Source organism: Carettochelys insculpta, chromosome 10 (genome assembly GCF_033958435.1).
Source record: "Carettochelys insculpta isolate YL-2023 chromosome 10, ASM3395843v1, whole genome shotgun sequence".
Classification (NCBI taxonomy): domain Eukaryota; kingdom Metazoa; phylum Chordata; order Testudines; family Carettochelyidae; genus Carettochelys; species Carettochelys insculpta.
Window position 1 is genome coordinate 21937534 of NC_134146.1, and position 25161 is coordinate 21962694.

Here is a 25161-nt window from a genome sequence, read left to right on the forward strand (position 1 = left end):
CCACGGCTGGCTTCCTTCCGGCGCGGCCTGCTGACAGCTAGGCCGCCCAGGCACCACAGAGAGCGGCGCAGAGCGGCACCACGCCCATAGAGAGGCAGAGCCAGAGCGTCCTCGCTCGCGGCTCTTTTCCCGGGCTACGGCTGGGGCAGCCCTACCGGCATGTGCGAGCTTCTTCCCCGCCCCCGAGAATTGAGTCAGCGCGTCACCCCACTCGCAACCTTCTGGGGTCCGCGGCCGCCGATAGCCCGTTCGGGGAGGCTGCAGCTTGCAGCCCAGCACGCTCCTGCGAGCAAGGGGCCCCCACTGTAGCGGTCCACGCGCACAGACCCGGCCCTTTCTGCTACCGCGGGCCGAGGTGCGGGGGGTCGGTGACTCCTAATGGCTAGTGTGAACTCTGCACCTCCTTCCCGAAGCAGCCGGGAACAGGCATGCGTACTAGCAGGCACCGCACCGGAGGTACAAGTTTGCGCCCATAAGAGAGAACAAGGTTTCTTGGAGGCTCCTGGCAAGACATTGTCCCAGCGCTGCAGTAGGGACAATGATTTGTGTGAAGCTCGCACACGGGTGACGAAAATAACTGTACCAACCCAGCTGCCATTCATCCACTTTCCTCTTTAATACCTGTACAAAACGAAACCCCGCTCTGAGGAGTTCACCTGTGCTAGTGAAACACCTGACAATATCCCCCTACTTAACACCAGTCCAGCCAAAGGCCACAGGAGTGCAGAGTGCTGCTACACTTAGCTCCTGGGTACAGGCTGTACAGCTGCTAGGCAAAAACTAAGCTATAAAACCCTACTGGGAAAAGACCTCAAGAACAAGATACTGAAAACAGAACTTGCAAACAAGAAGCATTTCAAAAACTTCTGTGCTACTGATCAGGCTTGGGAAGCAGAATGTTGCAAGGCAAAGCTAAATAAGGGGCTGAGCTAGATTTGAACCATAAGCTAAGAACTGAAAGGCTACTGTTGTATTTCCCAAATCAGCGTTACTTATACTCTCCAAGAAAAAAAAGAAAGCTGGGGGGTGGGGAATTGGGGAAAATCAAGGGAATCAGTTTAACTGGGACTTTAGATTTATTCCTTCAGGACAATATGCAGAGTAACTACCAAAGTTTAGTGATATCCCTATCTCTGGGAGAAGTTTTGAAGTGGGAATTTTTTCCAGTTTCTACATGTCAGAGGCACCAGTCATCAGCTGGGTGCAAAAGTTCCTCTTCTCTCCTGCACTGCAGCTCCTACATTGATATCATAGAAGCACCAGCTAGGCTCGTGCCTCCCAGAGTCTACAGATGTGCAGTTGCTGTGACTACAGCACAGTGACTTTGCTTCTAGCCTTTGGTCCCTTAGCCCTATAAATTCCCTTCCCCTTGAAGTGGGCTACTCTTTCACCAGTCAAACCAGACAGGTTCTCCTTTGGCCACCTCAAGGAAGAGAAAAGAGGAAATGAAAGGAGTAAATACCAAGATCAAGACTAGAAAGAAGGAAAGAGAAATCAGCATCTGTACACAATGTTCTAGGGGTAACAACATAGAGTGTAGAGAAGAAGAAGAAAAAGTGGGAACAACACATAGAAAGTCTATTAAAATTAAAAAGGACAAAGTAGAGCAATCAGGAATAACAAGGCAACACACAAGAGGACATAGGTAGTTAGAAAAATCAGGTTGTATAAAGGGACTAAGTAGAAACTACATAGTTAACGGTTTCTAATTCAAACATACGAACATAAGAAGGGTCATACTGGGTCAGACCAAAAGCCCATCTAGCCCAATATCCTGTCTTCCATCACCTACTGGCCATTCCCAGCTTCTGGCCAACAGCAGTTAGGGACATTCAGCCCATCATGGCTAATAGCTATTCATGGAGCTACTGTGTATGAACTTATCTAATTATTTTTTTTAAATTCTCCTATAGTCTTGGCCCTCACAACATCCTCTGGCATGGAGTTCCACAGGTTGACTCTGAATTATTTAAAAAAATACTTCCTTATGTTTTAAATGTCCTGTAGATCTTACTTGGAATATGTAAAGAAACAGTGTAAGGATTCCCAAGCTTGCTGCAGCTCAGCAGCATTATTTACATTTCAGTTTGACATATAATACAGCACCACTTTATTTCAAGTACAGAAGTTATCCAGCAGCACAGGATGCTAGTGATAGCATTTTACAAACTGTATTAAATATTCTTGGAAGCAGTTTTGGGCACGATAGTGCATTCACAGGACAGCATTAATCCATTTCAGTATCGTCTTTAATGTTCTCTCATTTTAGGTGACCCTTCAGGTTTCCAAAAGAACCATGGCAGAAAGACATTTACAGTTCCACATAGTATTTAAATTCAGAGGTACTTTGCAGCCAATTTGAAATTCAGCTTAACTAGGAATAACTGTCTGAATCTGGCAACAGAGCAATAGTTGCTACATAAAGGAAGATTACATATGTACAGCTGCCTCTTAACAGAATAAACTTGCAAAAATTATACACTAGCTTTCTCACAATATTTTCTAGCCCAGTGGTACAAAACTAACACTTTATTTTTTACTGATTTAGTAAGATTCCTGGTGGTTTGGTTCTACTATCAGTGAAAACTAAACACATTCAAAAACACATTACCTACTTTTGTTTCCAGAAAAACTCTTTGACTTGAGGGGGAAATAACAGATTAGAAAACTGCTTCACTTGGAAAGCCCTATATGAAAGGAATGGGAAATAGATTTGCCAATAGTGGAGGAACCAAGGGGGTCTGTCCAGCTGCTAAAAGCACAGGGTCCTGTGTCTGAGCATTGACTGTGAAGAGCTGTTTCCTTCTGTAGCTCTAGAATACTGCAGCTGCAATGGAGTCACAATACTAAAGATTCCTCTGACCACTTCTCTTCTACACTTCTCCCAGTTGTGTTTCATAGTATGAGTTGCCTGGGTCAAGGAAAATGGTGGAGCTTTAGGATATGTTAACATTTTGGCAGATTCCCAATAACGTGCTGGTGGAGAGGAGTGTGCTTCTCACCAACAGCAAAAACATCTCCAATAGGAAGGGAAACTAACAAAAATGCCTCAAATGCCCTTCCTTAAAGATGGATGGAGGTGCATATGTGGAGGAGCTAGTCTTTGTACAGATCCCAAAGAATTCTACTTTACGATATATTTTCATGACACTTCATATACAAATGATAACACATGCAATGAGCAGGGAATTAGAATATAGGCCATTTGATTACTTCAGTTTATATAAGCACCTTGTAATTCCAGGTTGGGGGGCTTTTTGGAAGGGGAGGGGGAGAATGGGGAAAATAGAGAGAGAGTGTTATTTTCAAATGGTGCTCGGGGCAATAATGATCATAGTATAACAAATGTTTTTTGTGTGGGTTTTTAGTAGAAAGCTATAGTGGTTTTGTGGGGCTGAGGGACCTCTCAAAGTAAGGTCCTGAGGCTAAGTGCACGTGATGTTTTCTAGAATATGGGAGAGGTGTAAAAACAAAGTCCAATTTAAGAAGGAAATTAAGGGCAGAAATAATCTCAGTCACTTCTGTGGGCTAAATCAAGAAATGCTGTTGTCTTCAGTTGGAGGAGTTTGTCTGTTATAAACCTGCCTCTAGGTGACAATCTATATCATTCTCTACTGGGTGGTTTAGAATGAAAAGAGGTCAAACAAGTGCGACTCATTCTGCAGTGTCTAATACGCTCCACGTATTGGCAGTGGAGAGTGGCAGAATATGGCTCATGACAACCGCACACATGGGGTGCCTCTCCATGTATGTGCCCCACCACATGCTGGGACGCGTGTGGTGGCAGCAGCAGAGGCAGCTCCTCCAGCCCCAGTGGGCTCTTCAGCCCAGGGCACATCACACGGCATGGCAAGGAGGGAGTCACCTAACAGGAGGGGTAGAGCGGGGGGGCGCGATGGTGATCCACTGATTTTTTTTTGGACACCACTGCACTAGTTCAGTATCCCTGGGGCCTTTCTTCAGCAATAGCAATACTTCCAAGAAGCCTTAGGTGAGACTAAATACTACAGTTACAAATCCCGTGTCAACCATGTTGATACAAAAGTAATTTCAATACAACATCAACTCATGTCTCCTACAAAAGTAATTAAAAATAGAATGTTTCACTCTGTAGGAAAAAAAATATATATACCCACACACACATAAAATATTTATAAAGCTAATTTAGACCCTGCTCTTATATGGAAGTGAACATATACATGTATATAGAAAACACACAATTGCATCGGGGAGATGACTGTCTATTCTACTAGTTCATGTGTTGTATTCTCTATATTTAAAACAGTCTGCATAAATACAAACTCATAGAATGCAATGAGTTCATTTATATATGTACGCAGCACATGTACCGTAACTTTCAATATATAGTACATAGGCTGCATATTAAGTTGCAAACCACACATGCACAATATCAGAATCAACAGAAGTAGTAGTTGTAGAAAACACTGCAGGGACTAAGAAAGAAACAAACAATTTTTGGTTAAAAAAATATTACAGCAGCCTAAATTGTGAAGACAGTATTTCACATATATGGAGCCCAGCCCAAGTACATCTGACAGAGCAGGTTCTCGTCATTTGCTTCTTGAATAAGGTAATGAACATGCCCTTCAATAGACAAGGGCAAGCCTTTTACCCGATTCCTAGTCTTAATCACACCCTGCAGCCGCTGTTCTATGTCAAGGACATGAGTCTTCGCCTAGAAGCAAATGAAAAGAAAACTTAAAATTCAGATAGGTAGTAGAAACATTTCCTGTTCTTCCAAATAAAGTTTTGGCCAATTACAGGATGTATTCCTGATCCCACATAAATGGATTTAATATACAAGTATCCAATCTATTTAAAAAAAAATCAAAGAAAATGAACAAAGTAAATCATTCTCAAGGACTGCAGGTTGGACAAACTACAGCCTCTGCATTAAGTTTATAACTAGAACTTATCAAATATTGAATGAGTTTATTTCACAACCTCTTGAAACAGATAGCAATGAAATGTTTTTTATTCCATATTAATATTTTCATTATCACAACATGTATATGGCTCAGTAACAAAGAGGCCAAAAGACAACTGTACAAAAAATATTTTCCAGAAAATATTCAGACTTCTTAAGTTCAGAAAAAAACATTTTCAAGTAAATAATTACATGGTGGGTGGGATTGGGCTGACTGATCTAATGTGAGCAAGAGTCTAAGAATTTTTCTCTGATGTCAAAAATGAATCAGACTAATTCTCAACCACGAAAATAGGTGAACACACAGCTATTATTGTGAGGTACCCTCCTTAGGTATCATCTGTTGCATCAGCACCTGTTCTCATTGGCTGGTGAATTTATACTATATTCCTTAAAAAGATCATTCACTCATTTATCTTATATATTGCATTACACACAAAAACTGCATTAAAGGAATATTAAGATTGCAAAAAGTCAAACTCTTAAAAATTAGGAAATGACAGAATTAAGGTTGACTGTACAAGTGTAATTCAGCTCCCTTATACTCCCCCACTATGATACAGACTTGAATTACTTGCTTGGAATCATAGAATCCTAGGGCTGGAAGGGACCTCAGGAGGTTGAGTCTAGCCCTCTGCCTAAAGCAGGATAAAGCCTATCTAAATCATCCCAGCCAGGACTTTGTCAAGCACAGGACTTAAAACCCTCTAGGGATGGACATTCCACCACCTCTGTATGTAATGCATTCCAGTACTTCATCACTCTCCTGGTGAAATAGTTTTCCTACTATCCAACCTCCCCCTTCCCCCTCTGTAACTTTAGACCATTGCTCCTTGTTCTGTGATCAGTCACTACTGAGAGCAACCTCTCTCTCTTGATGCTGTGCACATACCATCTTCCACAGGATCTAATTCAGGGACATGACAGATGTGTTGAGGATGAATCAGGGTTGTGAACTAAAAGAGACTTGTCTGTAGGGCCTCCGCCTCATTTGCTGAGGAGGTCACAAGGTGTGTTGTGAATGAAGCAGGTGATTGCAGGGGGAAATAGGCTGCTCTCATAATTAAGACAGATGAACACTGCTTGGGAAGACAAGATTCTACTATCCCAGTCTGTCCCACAGACTCTCTTTGTGATGCTAGCCAAGTCACTTGCACTTCTCATTTTCACCTTGCCTAACTTGAAACCCTGAGAATCTGATTTGTAGAAGTTCAGACCATTCAAAAATGAACTGCACTCACACTGCAACTGAAATCGATGGATGTATGTTCCAAACATATAAAATGCTAAATAATGCCAAGAACTCTGAAAAATCAGGTCTTAGGTTTTTCAGATTAGCCAGGGGGAGGACTAGGAGAAAAAGAAGGGGGAAAAAAAGAACCTACAAACTTTAGCAAACCATTTTGTTTAAAGGTCCACTTCTTCTAAAGGCTTATATACACTACCGTGGAAGAAACGCAGGGAGTAAGGGAGGTAAAAGGGAGAAACTCTCCCGTTCACCTTCCCCTGTAAAGACAGAAAAGTTAGCTGAGCACAGATACGTCAATTGTGTATCCGTGGTTGACCTCCTATGTCTAGTATGGAAATAGCCTTAGTACTGTAAAATTCATGCGTAGTCTTGAAAATTTCTGTGCCTCATAGGGATGCTGGCTTGAGTTTTGTGATCTACATTTGGATAATTTAAAAAAGAGATTCCAAGATATTGTGGCACCCTCTTCCGATCCTAAAAAAAGAGTTGGTAAAAATCAAATTAGCCCTTTCTACACTACAGATTCCATGATAGGTGGAACAGCCATTATGGATCCTAATTTTACCAATATAGATCAGGCTTACAGAATTATGCTAGAAAGATACAGTTGTCTTATGAAAGTTTTTATTGAAATCCCAGTCTCATAATTTAGACGATTAAACAATAGCAAAGAGTTCACTCCTTTAAAGAAGGCTAAAATACCTTTAGACAAAAACAACAAGGAAAGTAAATTCTTGGACAAATTAGAGCAAAACAATTCATATTGGCTGTGTCTACACTAGCCAAAAACTTCAAAATGGCCATGCAAATGGCCATTTCAAAGTTTACTAATGAAGTGCTGAAATACATATTCAACGCTTCATTAGCATGCGGGCGGCCGCAGCACTTCGAAATTGACGCGGCTTGCCGCCCTGCGACTCGCCCCAACGGGGCTCCTTTTCGAAAGTACCCCGGCTACTTCAAAGTCTCCTTATTCCTATGAGCAGATGGGAATAGGGGGACTTTGAAGTAGGTAGGGTCTTTTCGAAAAGGAGCCCCGTCGGGATGAGCCGCGCCAATATTGAAGTGCCGTGGCCGCCCGCATGCTCATGAAGTACTGAGTATGTATTTCAGCACCTCATTAGTAAAGTTCGAAATGGCCATTTGCATGGCCATTTTGAAGTTTTTGGCTAGTGTAGACACAGCCAGTATGAATTGTTTTGTTCTAATTTGTCCAAGAATTTACTTTCCTTGTTATTTGCATTGCATTAGCATGGCCATTTCGAAGTTTGGGGCTAGTGTAGACATAGCCACTGTGAAATATAAAATAATGAAATGTTAGTTCCAGAATAGACCAAAACTTGCAACTGACCTTTTCATTGACAACTTCCCCAGTTTCATTCACCTGGGCTTTTGTATTACCTTTCACTGGTTTGCTCCACTCTACAAGAGGATCATGGATAAAAGTCTTCAAGACACTAAAAACATACAAACCATTAAAATACATTGCATGGAAAAAGAATTAGTTATAAACTTCTTTTGGCCATGAAAAATTAAAGACTCTTTTGACTATTAACTTGAATTTTTTAAAATCCAAGACACTGATTCAAGTCACAACTAAATAAAACTAACATTTATTTAAATTGATAATTTTGTTTGAGTCCAAGTGAATATTTTATAAATGCCAGTTTAATGAGAAATGTTACTCTTCATAGCTTTCCAGAGCTCCTTTCAAAAGATTACTACTATATTTTGCTAGCTTTAAAAAAAAGAAAGTGACCTAACGTTTTCTAGAGAAAAATTAAATTATTCATTTAACATCCAGCAACATGACCAGAAAGAAAATTAACATTTTCAGTTAAACGCAACTGAAGAAAACCTGTGAACAAATCAATTTAAAATGTTTGGATTCAAGCTCATGGTGAGAAAGCTACTAAAAAATATTTCAGCTTTATAGCCACAGTAGCAGCAGATAATTAGTCAGATCTTTTTTTCTGCCCCAAACTTCTTTGCACTGAACTCAGTGATTTATAACTTTCTCAAACAGGCTACATACATGCTGGCACTTCGAAGTCTGACACTTTGAAGTTGCCATGGGGGAAAATTAGCCTAATGAAGTGCTGCGTGTTCCCCACAGATAATTTTATTATAAAAAAATACTTAAAATATTGATCATTATGATACCTCATCAGAGGTTCTCTTTGATCACGCATTAGCCTCATTGTGACTTCACAAGCTCTTCTGAAGAGACCTTCTGTCCCCATTGGTCCCATTCCATTGACCATATTATGAGTGAGACGAAAAGGTACAATTTCTGGAACTTCAAAAGTTTCCCCCTGCCGATGAATAAAAAGTTTATTAAATCTGAACTTAACTTCAGGACAGTTTTCTTGTTTATTATTTCTATTAACAATTTATTTTCCAAATTGTATGTCAGTCCACTCCAGGTCAAAGACTTAGCTTATCTTACCTAACTATTATCATCAGAGTAAATCCAATTCAGGTGACTACTGCACTGACTGAAACTGGATTAGTTTAGCACTGCTACAGGACGTCTTTTCCTACAAAGGGGAACGTGGCCATATCACAAGTCCAGCTCACCATTTAGGAAAATTTGGCATGAACAAAGAATTGAAGATAGATATGGAATGTATAATCATAAAGGTGACAAAGACTAGGAGTCTGGTGAAAATTTGATGAGAAAAATCGGCAAAATGTCTGTCTGTGCCTGTATTCTAGCCTATGCCATTAATCTTCTCATCTAACTACCAAATGTTCTTTAATTTTTTCTGTTTCAAATCATATATCAGCTTTCAAGATTTAAATTTTTATAAATATTTATCTTTGTTCCACTACCAACACAAATTATGATGATGGCTTTAAAATCCTCATTATTCTCATAATTTATAGATAATCAAAACCAACAAGGCCGACCAACAGAAGACATTACTGGGAAACAAGCTGAACAAGACCCATACTACATATTTCTGAATTAAACCAAACAAATTTTGCACTATAAATCCCATTACGCAAATCCCAAAGCCCATTCTGGCCACAGTTAAGATGAAAATGCTTATTTCTTCCATGGCAACTTTTCTGTTGATTGAGTGATACACAGAACTTCATTATCCACAACAGCCGAAAGACAAAAAGAATTAATAAGACTGCACTCTCACATTTGGTGACATTTTAGTGTATCCAGAGAAAGCTCATGTGACACAGGCTGAAGCAAAAGACTGCTTTAATTATCAAGACATACAGGACGAAAATGACTTTATAAAAGGTATTCTTCATATTTTTTATATATATATAAAAATAGATAAAAATAGATCTGAATAGAAACAACAATTCGTGGCTCTCATAATAGATATTCCGAATCTCAAACAACAAGAAATACTGAAGAAGTAGGAGAGATTTGTGGATTTTGAACTAACAAATATTTACAGCATAAGAAGCAATTCCAGCAAGACATTTCCCACCTTGTTGAACAAACAGTTGAAATCCACATGCACACATTCACCAGTCAAAGAATCAAAAAGAATATTTTCACCATGGCGATCTCCCAGTCCCAGTATGTAACCAACCATTGACATGACTGCAGTGGAACGACAATAGGCAGATCTGCTACTGTACCTACAGAAAATAAGGATCCAGTGTAAAAACCTAAAATCACTTTCCCTTACACAACTTTTCAGACAATTTAACGATTTTAAATAGCTTCTCTGCTCTGTGTGAAAACCACCTGTCTTACTTTTATTATCATTTTCTATCTGCTTTGTCTTCATTTACATTTTCCTAAAGTACATGCAAAGAAACTAGCATCACTGAGCTATCACGATTGCAGCAACTGACCATAGAGTAGGATCAGGGAATGTTCTCAGAAACCATTCATGAAAAATAGGAGGATGTCGGGGCAGAAGAGTTTCTTTGAACATTTTCAGCTTTTCAGACAAAGGTGCTGACTTTGGAAGCATATGTTGACGCAATTCCTTTCCAGTCATATAGACTCCTATAAAAGATTTCAATCAGAAATAAAAAAGCAAGTCTTACATATGGTGTCCTCCCCCTCCCCAACTACTATTTAGCATTCATCAAGGCTATGTCTAGATTGCAGGAGTCTGTTGAGAAGACTTTTGTTGATCTCAAAAGAGATTTGTTGACCTTGGAAGATATCTGCCAGTCGCGAGCATTCTGTTGACATCCCTGTACACCTCGTTCCACGAGGAAGAAATGATGTCTCGACAGAGGGTTTTTCCCCCAACATTTGGCCCCACATTGATGGGCCAAATGTTGGAAAAACATCTCCCGACAGAAATGTTGGCAAATCTATACATAGTCCAAGTGTAGCCTAAAATACCAAAATTAGAACACACGCACACATTCAGGACAGGATAAAGAAATGTTGTACAAGATAATTTTTTGCTAGACTGGGGTGGGGGGAAAGGATGAGGGAGAAATAATTTTTGATGGGGGAGCCACTGTAAGAATTTGAGAAGTGGTCAAGGACCATACTCTTCCATGATATTATTGGAAAAGGTGTAGGGTCTGGGGTGGAGACTGGGAAGGGAACTTGGGATAATTGATTGGTGTGTAGGCAAGACTGGCCTTGGGCCCTGCACCTTCAAAGCCCTGTGCTTGCATCACCTGGCCAGGCCCTGCTGTCAGCACGCCACCATGGGCCTCACAAACTCTTTGGCCAGGGTTGCATATAGGACGGAGAGTAGAATCTGCGAGGGAGTTTGGGTTGAAGAGGTGGTTGTGACCTGGGGCGTGGGACTGGGGAAACACCAGGGTTGTGTGCCAGGGTTTGGGTTATGACTCAGGGCAGGAGGTGGTTGTAACCTGGGGCAGGGTATGGGGGTCAGAGTCTGGGAAGAGTTATGGATGCAGGAGGTGGGCAGATCATTGGAGAGGTAGAGGAAATGGAGTGCCTCTCTCCCTCCTCCCCGGCGGCTTGCAGCATTCACAGACACACATGGCCCTGCACCCAGCTTTTGTAAGTAGTGTGTAGGGGTGAGTCATGCACTGAGCCTGGCTGAGGCTCCCACTGAGCCACAATCTGGATCCCCCATGCTAGAAGCTTCTCTCCTCATTCAGAACAAATAGGAAATTCCTTTTGGGGTTTCAGTTGAAGGACAGGGCTTAGTTCTAGAGATACAAGCAACAATACTGGAACATCTCCAAATTCCACAGACAAGAGTCATTATCCATTTATTTTGTATGAAAAGAGGCAGCTGGCTGAAGTTATCGCATCTTTTACAGCTCAGTTTTGTCTAGAATAAGTGTGGCCAAACTTATTGACCTTCTGAGCTGCATACGACAACCTTCAGAAGTTTGAGAGGTGGGGAACAGCTGCATAGGAGGGCTTCAGCTGCATAGGAGCCAGCTGGTGAGGGTCAGGGCTTCAGCCCCACCCCTGTTAAAGCCCCAAGCATTGGCTGGTGTGCACATGGATTTCAAGACCCAAGACCAAGAGCTGCTAACCCCACCATCCCACTGCAGGGCTGAAATGCTAAGCTTTCTCTCCATCTCAGCTCCCTAAATCAGGTAGCTGGGGTAGGGGGATGGGAAGTCTGTGAACTGCACTTTAACTGCAAAAGAGCCAAATGTGGTTCATGAGCAACAGTTTTACTACCACTGGTCTAGAAGTCTGGTGTCTGATCATGTGATTTATGTCTCATTTACTGAGAGACACGATCCTATCCAAATGCAGCAACAATCATCTACTTACCTCAAGGTTTGAGATGTAAGATAATGCATCACTGATCTCATTTCTGCCAAAAATTCATAAATCTAAAAGATTTTCACATAGATACACTTTATCTCCCCTCCTTGCTCTTCCCCCTCTCTATCCCCCTCACACAAATCTTTGTTTTGTTACCTTTCTCCTTGTACAATTTGATCAGGATATTTCTTAGGCCAGCTGTGTTGTTCACCCATTCAATTATCCCACATTCATCATTTAGTGGAATAACTGCATAAGTTCGAATGTGAAGTTCTCGCCTACGTGACTCTGCATCCTTTCTTAAGCACTATTTATAAAACAAAATAAATAACATTACTAAATATGACCAAAAACCACCAGCTCAAAACTCACCAATTGAGGAATCCTATGCCACCTTAAAGATGATGGCTGCATCTAGATTCAGTCTGTCTGCCGGCAGCATGATGCAAATGAAGGCTCAAAAAACTGCAAACAGCCACTTATTTGCATATTCACAAGGCTCATTTGCAAATCAACAGCAGAAAACAAGCAGTGTAGAAGTGGTTCTGCCAGCGAACACCCCTTTGTTGCCCGTCCCTTATCTCTGAAAAAACCACACTTTCTCCACACCAGCTATGATTTTATAGATCACTATCATATCCCCCCCTTAGTAATTTCTTTTCCAAGATGAAAAGTCCCAGGCTTATATTACCTCTCCTAATCTGGCAGCCGTTTCATACCCCTAGTAATTTTTGTTGCTCTTTCCTGAACTTTTTCTAATGCCATTTTCAAGATGAGGTGACCACACATGCCCTCCCTGACACTGCCACTGACCTGCTGCTGGACAGTGGATTGCAATTCCACCCTCTACACCCTCCCCCACCCCCAACTTCTCCAAGAAAAAGGGCTGGCACTGCACTTGCAGAGGCTGCTGCTGGGGTTAGCTCAGTACTCAGGGGTCAGGGAAGTGAAGGCTATATAGTGCTGCGGGGGCGGGCAGCTTGGCCAACTACAGTGGGGTGGGCAGGCCAGCACTCCTCCAGTCCAGGGGACCCCTCAGGGCTACTTTTTTTTTTTAAATAAGAGAGGCGGAGTGGGGCAGGGTGTCTGGCTTGCAGGGGCTGGGCTTTGGGCAGATGGGGTGGGGCCACCAGGCTTGCCTCCCCTCCGCCCATGCTTGGAGTCATTGTGGACAGATCTCTGAAAATAGCTTCTCAATATACAGCCATAGTCAAAAAGCTAAAAAAATGTTAGGAACTACAGGTTGAACCTCTCTAGTCCAGCACTCTCGGGATCTGACTGGTGTTGAACAAGAGAATTTGCCAGAACACGGGATATTGTCTAGAAGCACTACCAACACTTCCATTGCCTCATGGGCTCTTAGAAAAAATTTAGGGGTAAATTACAGCAAAATAACAGCATAGAACACTGACAGCCAGGACTGGTAGGTATAAACAAACTTTATGGGACCATGGGAAACTTGGTCACACCCATTGTAAGTGGTCACCTGGGTAACTAAAATAGTGCCAGATTATGGATGTTGCCAGACGAGTAAGCCGGACTAGAGAGGTTCAATTTGTATTGAAAAAAGGATAGATAATAATGGAGAGAATATATAATGTCACCATATAGATCTATGATATAGTCACACCTTTAATAGTGCATGCTGTTCTGGTCACTTCATCTCAAAAACATACATTAGAACTGGAAAAAGTACAGTGAAGGGCAACAAAAATCAACAGAAGTATAGAACAACTTTTATATGAAGAAATGCTAAAAAGCTTAGCTTGGACATCAGACAACTAAGGGGAAATCTGATAGTGGTCTATAAAACTGTGAATGTTACGGAAAAAGCAAACAGAAAAAGTATCCCTTCACAAAACACAATTAGGGGTCACCCGATTAAATTAAAAGGCAAACAAAATTGAAATAAAAAGAAAAGTATTTCTTTGCGGAACGTATGATCAACCTATGGAACTCAATGTCATTGGATGCAGTGAAGGCCAAAGTACAATTGGATTCAAAGGAGAATTAGATAAGTTCATGGAGGATAGGTCCATGATGGCCAAGGATTCTAATCCTCTGACTGGCAGAATCTAAGTCTAGGCAACAGTTGGACCACTTGAAATTGCTCTCCTCCATTTACTCCCTCTGAAGTATATGTCACTGGCCTCAGTCAGTAGGTAGGGCACTGGACTAGGAGGACCATCGGTCTGATCTCCTCTATGGTCACTCATGTCCACATTTTAATTTGCCCCATTATGATCCATGGTTTTAAAATCTGAAATTCCACATTTGCAGTATATTAAAAGTAACTAGAATTCTTACATCTCCTCCCTATTTGCCTTAAAGAATTTTTTAAATCTATCCATCACTGACTACGAGATTGGGGGTAAAATTATCAGTAGACAGGGTTAGGGTAGGTAGGGACAGAAAGATAACAAACAGCTCCTCCAAATATTATATGGGCTATTGTTTTGTTGAAAGACATTGAAATTTGTGAGCATCCTCAGTTCTCACAGAAATAAGTGGAAATTGAACACGCTCAATGTTTTTCAGGATTGGGCACTAACCAAAGTAATATTTTTCCCCACGAAGATTTTTTTTTTCCCAAGGATGGAGGAAGTTAAATCCTTTTATTAGCTGACTACTTTGTCATTGTTTTGGTCAACAAGAAGATTTTACAGAGAAGATTTTCTAAATCATCCTCAAACCTTGTTAATTAAGGAGTTAAACTCCATGAGTCGGCAGTCTTTTCTTAGGTCATCTTTTGGCTTACACATCATAATATACGCTTTTCCATCTGAACCTTTTAAAGTAATCTTTTTTGGCTTTTGAAGAGATGCAAGGATTTCCACCTAAATGAAAAATGGAAGTCATCATTAAACCTTGGGGTTATTCTTCAAAACAAGTGGAATATTAACAGTCACATTTATTAATTTGCACTTCCTATTTTAGCTGGTTTACAACTCATTTGTCCCTAGCCAGAATGAGATCTTAGTATGAGTGTGCCACTTTCAGATCATAGAACCAAAAGCTAGCCATCAAGCTGGTCCTCACTACACCTTATAAATAATATGCACTCTTATATGACCAGTAAGTATAATTATTAAGAAACTTCTCATCGTGGTCCCCCAGCTCACTTCAAGCTAATTAAACAGAAAAGTAAACTTGGCTGCAATTTATTAAAATGACACCAGCTAGAGCAAAGAAGTTTACCATATCATCAAAGCCTGCTATGTAGGCCCAGCGTCCAGGAAAAGGATCATGGTTAGAATGTGTGCCAGGAATCGATGGAAGAGTAGGTATCATTACAGATTGTAAAGGAATGAGGATCTCACTAAATGTCTGCTCTTCTACTAGCTTTTTAAGTGTCTTGAAATGAACACTCATGCTTAATGTAGAGTTATTCCCATCAACCTAAAATAAAAAGAAAATCAATCATGAAACATTTTGCTTAAAATAAAAAGGGCCTCATAATATCACTGTCTCTCTCTTCCATTTATGGAATACTTTTTACCAAACAGTTTAAAATATGTTTCAATATTTCTAGTTGTTCTAACGGTGGCCCATTTCAATAGAATATCTTAATCTCTGTTAGGTCTTTATATTTCAGTTCTTCTCCCACTTAGTTAATTAATTTCAGTTGAATTTTATCCCAGATAATCAGTTCAAGGGTTCACCACTAACATTATAGACAGCTTAGTTAAAAAATCTTTTGAAAGTTATTGGAGAGAAAAATCAATTATATATGGTCAGTGAATATAGAAGCAACCTAAAAATGGCTCATTATTAAAAAATATTGTTAACATAAATCAAAAGAAATGTATCTGACAGGCACTCGTCCAACAAAACTTAAACCTGTAAAACAATCATGTTAGTTGTCTATTTACATTTTATCTCCATAACATTAATTTCCTCCTAACAGATTTCAAAAGTTAAGAGAACATTTTACAAGACACTCCAATTGAATAAAACTACTAAAAGACAATTTAATTTAATTAGCTGATAAAAGCTGCAAAAATATTTTGCACAGTGCATTTAAAAATATGTAACATTAGTTACTATGTCCAATCTCAAAGTCTTGTTTTTGTAAGTTTGGCTGGTTTTGTTTCTTTTGTACTTTGGACAAATACCGGTTTGTTGCACAGCTCTAGCAGTTTATCCGTTAGGCGTGTTGCATCTCCAATGAATTTTCCTAAAGACGCCTTCATATGAATAGCTTTGTTTAGGATTTCCTTGCATCTGTTCACACGCATTGGATAAGAGGACTGTAAAAGAAGACAAAAGTTAAAATTTACTATATCTATATACCTAATCTCCATTACAGACTCCTGAAGTGACTGATAAGTTGTATTTTTGCAGGCTATTTGAAGTTAGACGTTTAAAAAATGGAGCACAAATCAAAAGGCATTCAGTATTAATTTTCATTAAAATTCCACAGCTCTTTGGGGCTTCATATTTTCAGACCAGATAGTAAAGTTGTCAAAGAAACAAAACTGCTTAAAGTGATAGAAAAAAACTAACGAGATTTTTGAACTGTACATAGTTTTAAGCTACAGTGTCTGAACTTTAGAGCACAATGAAAATCTTTGCATTGTGTAAAATGTAACAGAATACCACATTGTCATACAGGTTGGACCTCCCTGGTTAGGGACCTGAGCAGTCCCAATCAAGGGAGTTTGCTGCACCAGAAGTCAATACTGGTCCCCTGCCAGCAGCCCCTTAACCCAGCTGCTGGCCCCTTGTCTTCCATCCCTGGTCGCCAGCCCAGCTCCTCTTCCAGCCCTGGCCAGGCTCCTGGCCCTACCACCACTGTCCCTGCCAGGATCGCTGGCCCCACTAGGGTCTCAGCTACAAGCTCTGTCACCGCGTCTAGCCCCAGACAGGCTGCCAGCTGCTGGCTCATCAGCCCCCTGCCATCAACACAGGTGGGCTCCAGGCTCCTGGCCCTCCTGCTGCCAGACTCCCAGCTGCCAGGGTTCTCTGTTACAGGAACATCCGTGGTCCTGCAGGACTATGAACGTTGCTAGACCAGAGTGTCCCAGTTTAAGAGGGGTTCAAAAGGTATCTCAGTAGCTGCACATTTAAATACGTAGCTTAAACATACAGTAAGCAAATTATTCAAATCTCTCTCTTGTGGGTAGATTTTTTTATGAACTTTTATAAAAAATACAGCTATCCTTGTCAAATTACCTTGGATACAGCTGTCACCATCCACATTGCTTGCTGAGGGTAGGCTAGAAACACTTTGGCAACAATCTCCATCAGAACAACAAAGACTTCCTCATGAGAGTGGCAGATTCGGGAGATCAATTGGGAGAATGCTGTCAAAAACTGATAAGGAGCCAACTGATTTGTGTGATCTGTAATCACCTTATTTATTTTAGCTAAATCATTTCTCATCTGTACACGATCAGCACGACCAACTGGAAAAAAAACACATTAAAGTAAGGTTATAGTCGTATTTCTCTGAAATGTGAGTTCATAAAAACCAGTTACAAACCTAGAGAACTATGCTCACTTGTTAATGGTTTTTTGTTTTACTTTTTTAAACAAAAATCCTTCCCGCTAAAGTTTCACTGAGTATTATACACAAACTCAAGGCACAATTCTACATTTGCTTTGAGAAATTTCCATTTTCACGGATAACCAAGCCTTTAAATTGAAAACTTATTTGCTTCTCTCAGCTCCATTTATTGCTCCTGAAAACAGATTAAGTTAACCAGCTTTTGTGCAGTTATATTTTCTGTATGGCACACATTAAACTGGAGTATGTGCAAGAATAAGTGATTTATAGTATATTTGCTATATAGTTTGAGCTGCCAACAGGGATTTTATTATAGTATTTCCTTACTTGATAGGAAATAACGTTACAGTTAAGAGCATAAAACCACTATTAACGCTAACTCACAAAGTCAGATTACTTCCCCAAAGCAGTGCATGGGGGTTGAAAATAATCAGATCTCTCCAGGTGGGGATTCTGGTGTGGACAAGACAAAGAGAGTGGGAGAAAAGAGTCCTTAGAAAGTGTGCAGTCATACCAGCTCCTTAATCACTTTGCTCACTACAGCACCCAGTAGATATCAGGAATAGGAGGAACTGTGGCTGGAATGCTACAGCACTCTGAAAAATCACATGATGACATGCAAGCAATGAAGAACCATAATCATCTGGCATATGCCAAAGCAGCTCCCTTTGCATTTCACCCTGTGCCAGCTGAGAAATTTCCAGACATCTGGATAAAAACCTCGCATGCTTGGACATTACCTAAAGGAAAACACTGTGTTTTGTTTTGATTGACATTTGAACAAAACTCAGGCTACATCTACACTATGATATAAATCTGATTTTATTAAATTCAATTTCATAATTCTTGGTTTTATAAAAATTCAGTTTTGATTATCCTCACCTCCCCACAAAGTCAAGTTAGTAATGCCACACTGAATCGCCAAGCATCGACTGCTGCAGCAGTGCATTGTGGGAACCCATCCCACAGTTCCCTCAGCATTTTTTTTTTTTTTTGCTGTTGCAGTGTGGAAAAAAATGCCCCACAAGTGGTTGTGGGTATGTGATGTCATCTTCCCACATTGCTTTCCACAGAATGGGAATGAGGGAAGTGCAAAGGGTCATTTTTTCAGAAGGAAAAGTAGGGAATCCCAGGCAAAAGAAAACCAATACGCTAGCTTCAGAAGGTGACTGACCCATGTAAACCAGTTGCTCAGCTGCTTTTCATTCATCGAAAGAACACCTTTAGGTATGACTTTTGCCTGATCAGCTAACAAGCACGCCAGCCAGGAGACTGTCATACTTACATGCCAGAATGACTCTGTGCCCTACAATCACCCAGGTGACTATGCCATCTCAACTGGCCCCCCAGCCACTTTACCCGTCTCCACTTCATGCCACCCCTGTATGGCCAGAACAGTATGGCCGCATCTACACGTGCACGCTACTTTGAAGTAGCGGCGCCAACTTCGAAATAGCGCCCGTCACAGCTATACGTGTTGGGCGCTATTTCAAAGTTGAAATCGATGTTAGGCGGTGAGACATTGAAGTCGCTAACCCCATGACGGGATGGGAATAGCGCCCTACTTCGAAGTTGAACGTCGAAGTAGGGCACGTGTAGACGATCCGCGTCCCGCAACATCGAAATAGCGGGGTCCGCCATGGCGGCCATCAGCTGAGGGGTTGAGAGACGCTCTCTCTCCAGCTCCTGCGGGGCTTTATGGTCACCGTGTGCAGCAGCCCTTAGCCCAGGGCTTCTGGCTGCTGCTGCCGCAGCTGGGGATCCATGCTGCATGCACAGGGTCTGCAACCAGTTGTTGGCTCTGTGGATCTTGTGTTGTTTAGTGCAACTGTGTCTGGGAGGGGCCCTTTAAGGGAGCGGCTTGCTGTTGAGTCCGCCCTGTGACCCTGTCTGCAGCTGTTCCTGGCACCCTTATTTCGATGTGTGCTACTTTGGCGTGTAGACGTTCCCTCGCAGCGCCTATTTTGATGTGGTGCTGCCCAACGTCGAAGTTGAACGTCGACGTTGCCAGCTCTGGAGGACGTGTAGACGTTATTCATCGAAATAGACTATTTCGATGTAGCGTGCACGTGTAGACGTAGCCTATGACTTCTATGTTATCAGCCAAGTAATGTGGCCTGAGATCACCCAAGTGACTATGCCATCTCAACGGGCCCTCCAGCCACTTCCCTATCCTCAGAAACCAGAAACATCCTCCCTGAAAATATAACAGGAACAGATTACTGCTTGAGATAGCCGCTCTCCCCTCCTCACAGCTGAAAATAAATAGCCAAAAGAATTTTCACACCATATTTCCAAAACCTGCCCCTGACTCAGGCTGCTTGCTGGAATGTAACCCAGTGAGGAAAGAGTAGGACAGTAACAAGCCTGCCGCTCCCTGTACTCATGAATGGAAAGAAGACAATTTGTGGTGCAGTGAGTTAGAAAGGATTTTTGGCTTCCCACATCACTACACAGCTGTGTCCAGCATGGGCCATGGAGCTTGTCAGAAGCTCCTTGGGAGATCATGGAGCATCCTGGTCATTCGGCACCCATTTGCCTCACTCAAGTATTATTTTGCCTGCCAATAGCAGAGATTCCCTTGCCTCTTCTTGTAAAGATGCACTAGCTCAGGGGTCAGCAACCAAAATAAGAAGAAGAGCACTTTTTCCAATTCGGTAAAAAGCTCAGTAATTCAAGAGCTGCAATGCCTGGGAAAACAAAGGTGGTCCATACCACCCTGGGATCACCCACGTGACTGTGCCATCTCAACTGGTCCCACAGCTACTTTTCCCCCCTTGAAAGCACAGTATGTATGGTATGAAAACAAACACTGCTTTCTTGAAACGAAGCCAAACTTCTGAAGCTTTCTCTGGTGCGGGGAGGGGAGGTGCCAAGTCCCAAATTTCATTCAGTGCAGGGACCAGCCCTCCCCCTCCCCGCCGACACATTCGTTCTGGGGTGGGAGAGTAGTAGAAGGGCCATTTGACAGGGTCCCTTCACAGACCTTCTCTGGCAGGGGGCGCAGCCCCCCACATATGATACATATCTCATAAAACTGGAAAGGACCTTGGGAGGTCACTGAGTCCAGTCCGCTGCTCTCTTGGCAGGACCAAGCACCACCCCTTTTTAATCTATTTGACCCAGATCCCTAAATGGCCCTCTTGAGGACTGAACTCAAAGCCTTGGATTTAGGAGGCCAATGCTCAAACCACTGAGCTATCCCTCCCCCTAATCTGGGATAAGTAGCTGAGGGCCCTGTTGAGATGGTCCTTTCAGAGGACAGCTCTCTTTGGGGGCTTTCTCCAGCAGCTGGGTATAGTTGAGGTACCTGTTGACAGGGTCCCCTCAGTGGCTTCCCCCCAGATGACAGTGAGCCCTCAAAAATCTTTGCCAAGGAAGGGAGACATCTCCCCGGCGACAGGCAGTCCCTGAAAATCTTTCCTGCCTTTGGAGCCCTCACCATGCACAAGCTTTTATTGGGCCAGGGGCTAGCTACATGATGTTGTTACTCAACTGCATGGTGCTGGGGACGGGAGGGGAATGTCCCTATACAACTGTGAGCCACAGAAAAGTTTCTCAGCCTCTCATACAAGCATGACACACACGGCCTAGCTGCCATATGGGGCGGTGGCTGGCACCAGTGCTGAAAAAAAAATCTAGGCCTCTCCTGCTACATCTTGTACAGGGAAGAGTCCATCACTCCGTGTTGAGGCTATTTTTCATGGCTAGATGAGATCACCACACTGATAATAAAGAAGTTTCTCAGGCTCTCATACAAGCATGATCCCCACAGACTTCCTGGTGCTGAATTCAAATTTGCAGACTTCCTGTTAGCTACTTCTTGCGCCCCTGGAGAAAAGCAGAGATGAAAGGGGCCAGAGAGGACAACCATGGGGCATTATGGAATACATACAGGACACCTCTAAAGGACAATAAAGTCAATGTAAATAATTACAGTTTCCACACTGGCATTAATCCAATCATTTAAATTCACATTTGGCACTACTCGCTTTGTGTGTGTTATGATATCAAACTTGGCGCTTCCTAAAATAAACCTAATGGTAATAAGAGTGAAGACAGAGACATTGTAAAATTAAGCTAACTGCCTTAAAATCAACTTTATCATGTATAGTAGACATAGGCTTATTCAGCTACTGAGTCCCATAAAGGTGAAAAAATCCTGAATACGTCACTGCAAATATTTATTACAGTGAACTGCCATGATACTGGCAAAAGTGTACATGTAACATTCTTTTTCCTTCTTGTTTCCTATCTTTTGGCAACTTTAATGTGAAATTAATGTTGCATGCTTTAACAAATATTTACAAATTATTAATTCAATTCTAAGGAGGGTTATAACCACATGTAAAAATGTTTGTAGATACTCATAGATGACATCTGGTAATTTATAACTGTTTTTGCTCTGAATTTAGGGGTAAGAGTTTAAAGATTACCACATATATTTGTGCATATAGTCTCAGGCACTTTCTTGTTTTAGACTCTACAATGGATTGGGTTAGTCTGGTTGCATTTCAAAATACATGGAATATAAACCAAAACAACATGATTTTATATTGGTTTCACAGCTCTTTCTATAGCCATTTATGAAAAATGTAATGTAACAGAAAAACAGTACTAAACAAGTTCTACCTTTTTCACATTCATATGCTTTTGCTCCAAAGTCAAGCCACAGAGATAACATTCTTGGCATGGACTGATAGATGAATTGGTTTCCATACTGCAAAGACCTGCAATTATATATCCATGCCTATAATAATATTCAGTTTGTCATACACTATATTTAAGAATATGCAAACAAACAGATTAAAAATTATGTACATATCTATTCATATCTATGTTGGTATTTGTATATATCTATATTACTTATTTTTAACACCTGTAACTCTAATACCTCATGTTCACCCTTTGACATCCTCAGGAATTATCTGCATCTATTACTCAGAGATTTGCTCCAGTTCAGATCACAAAGATAATCATTGGGGTAATGGCTAACTTTCTCTTAAAATTGAAATGAGACAACACCAGGTCATTTTTAATAGATGAAAACAAGAGTCTAAAACATGAGTCTTAATTTCCTCATAATAACATTAATACAATATATAATTCATTCAGAAACTGGAATAAACAATATTTTCTAAGATTTCATACTTCTTAAGAATTATTGCAGAAAAATTTGAAGTCATACATAAAAGTGTCATGATCATGAGGGTTAGCCAGCAGCCTGGGAGTAAAAGGGTTAATTTCCTTAGCCAGGTGGGGTTGGCCAATAAGAATGTAGGTAAGAATTGAATTTTTTGGCTCCTCCCTTTTTCTGTGCTCTGTCCTTTCTTCTGCTTTCCAGCCATGAGGGAGAGAGACACGGAATATCTCCCTCCAAGAACAGGCCCTTCAATCTTCTGTAAGTAGGGTAAAGTTTAGATAAGTCCGTTAGGCTTTCTTGTTTTATGGTTTGGGAAGTGGCATCTGATGTCTGTGCACTTTTTAGAAATGTTCTTTTACTCTCCTTGTAACTAAGTTCTAGGCCCATGGTGGAGACTCCCCATGTGTTTTACTTCGTGACTCTTCCATCTAGTCACGAGGCTTGCAACATGAATATTGTTGTAATAATAAAAGTTCTCTCTTTTTCTTTTTATAAACCTGGTATTGGTTAATGTTTATGTCCTGGTTTTTTACTTCTGGGGCTGAGATTTCCCAGTAGTCTCTCCCTGGTTTCCTTATTATTACTTGGGTGGTGGCAGCGAATTTTATCCCCAAAATCTAAGGTTTTTAGGATTTTGGGGGGTGGAGTTTATACCAAAACCTGGTAGATAAGGTTTTGGAGGTACTTTTGCTGGCCCCCACTTCTGCATTTGTCTTGCTAGAGTGGGGAAGGAGCCATGACAATAAGTGAATAAATTCTAGCATTCAAAAACAAGAACAATTTGTGCAAAATAAATTGATTTGATTATGTCATCAATATAATTATCTTTCTAAGAGATCAAAACAAATATACTGCATCATCTAACCTTCCAAAATGATAAACTATATATCTAATCAGATCTCCCTGCTTTTCCATCTTGTTATCAGTTACCATAGGCATCAGTTTATCATAGTATTTGGCAAGATAAAAATGTCCATCTTCCCATTCTGGCAAGAAAAGAGTAACATCCTGCAATAAAAATAAAAACAAAAGTTATATTTCTCAGAAGAGGATTTAAAATAAAACAGATTTTGCTTTTTACAACAAAACTTTTGTTATGTACCTCTGTGCAAAGTGAGTATAAGAGTATTATATCCAGTAAGTAGTGCTTGATATCAGTGCTGCACAGATGTGACTACATAAGATGTAAGGCAGTGAGGTATCAGATCATTTGCATCTGTTTTTGGTCCACCTCCATGATTTGGTGACAAAATGATCCCTGTATTCAGTGCTCCTGTAGTTGTAATAGTCCCAGGAGATTGAGAGAGACAACATGGGTGAGGTAATCTCTTATTAGACCAACGTCTATTGGCAGAAGAGACAAGCTTCTTCAGGACTCCAGGTGGAATTTAAAAGCTTCCTTCTCTAACAGAAATGGTTCAAATAAAAGATATTGCCTCACATACTTTGAAAGTCTAAAAGATATTTGGAAATATTTCCAAGAAGGGAAATTATAGTTTCTTTAAAACTAGCCATGTGTTTCATCTACAGACAGGATGTCAACTTCTCTTCTTCTCCCCCTCCCTCTCATTTTTGCCTAGACCAACATCAGAATCGCTCGTTGGTTCTTTGTTCCTTTTTTTTAAGGTAAGGTCTTTCAAATAAATGAATGGAATTGGGGAAAGGGTGTAGTAAGTCATCCAGATTCTAATAATGGTGAATTGTTCCAAACAATACCTCTTGTAGCGTGCGTGCGTGCAAACACACACACACACACACACACACACACACACACACACACATTTTACTGGAAAAAGCGCTTCCATCCCTTCTCTTTGAAAACTAGCACACAGCTTAAGACATTGGCTCCCAAATTTTTCATGGTGTGACCACTTTTGGGCTCATATCTGTTATTGCAACCACCCCAAGGGTTTAAAAGGTGAGAGAGGGTATCAGAAAATCAAAAGAACAAAAAATGGTTCCTGCCTCTGCGGTTGGGGAGTTACAGAATGAACCCACTTACACTCTCCCTCAGTGCTGGCTCCCACCCTTTGGGGCTGGCTAGACTCAGCTCCCTGGACTGGATAACATCTTGCCTTTGGTATACGAGTTTATGTTTCAGTACTGCTAATGTTTGGCCTAGCCCTAGACTGGGGCAAGAGGGGACAGCCTAAATTGGAGTGAACTGCACTGCAACCTCATGCATCCAGTTGCAATGCCTGGAATGGGGAGTCAGTCCCAGCTCATCTTGAAGGACAGGAGCCAGTTCAACTGGGACATATTCTGGCTTTTAAATATTCTTTTTTCGCCTCTTTTTTCAGACTTTCTGGGACATGACAGCCAAAGATTTCACTGTCATCCTACATTTCCTTTCTTAATTCCGTACACGTAACATACAGAGATAGATTCTCCAGTCCACTAAATTCATGATCTATTTAGTACCACATACAACTTGTGATCTGAAAGACAAAGCTATTGACAGTGAACTCTGAGATATGCTTTTAATTTTTTAAAAGCAATACTGCAGGAATAGGTTGACATTAAAGGTAAGATTCTTCTGAGCTCATCCTACCACCTGGAGTGAAACAGACAGGATTTGTAGTAAATAGTCAATAATTCCTAGAACATA

At 41.1% G+C, this 25161-nt stretch overlaps 1 protein-coding gene across 1 annotated transcript in view; it reads right to left on the reverse strand.

The window, feature by feature from the left end:
• Positions 1-3203: 3203 nt before the first annotated feature.
• Positions 3204-25161, reverse strand: part of ATR (ATR checkpoint kinase) — a 98404-nt gene continuing 76446 nt past the window's right edge. The window contains exons 36-47 of the mRNA XM_075004354.1: positions 23419-23561; positions 22043-22140; positions 17077-17309; positions 16017-16151; positions 15100-15300; positions 14595-14738; positions 12058-12208; positions 10029-10185; positions 9656-9809; positions 8361-8512; positions 7549-7654; positions 3204-4696 (exon numbers count right to left, since the gene is read on the reverse strand). Coding sequence (XP_074860455.1) covers positions 4523-4696; positions 7549-7654; positions 8361-8512; positions 9656-9809; positions 10029-10185; positions 12058-12208; positions 14595-14738; positions 15100-15300; positions 16017-16151; positions 17077-17309; positions 22043-22140; positions 23419-23561 — 1848 coding nt within the window. The 3' untranslated portion in view covers positions 3204-4522. The remainder of the gene's footprint in view (positions 4697-7548; positions 7655-8360; positions 8513-9655; positions 9810-10028; positions 10186-12057; positions 12209-14594; positions 14739-15099; positions 15301-16016; positions 16152-17076; positions 17310-22042; positions 22141-23418; positions 23562-25161) is intronic.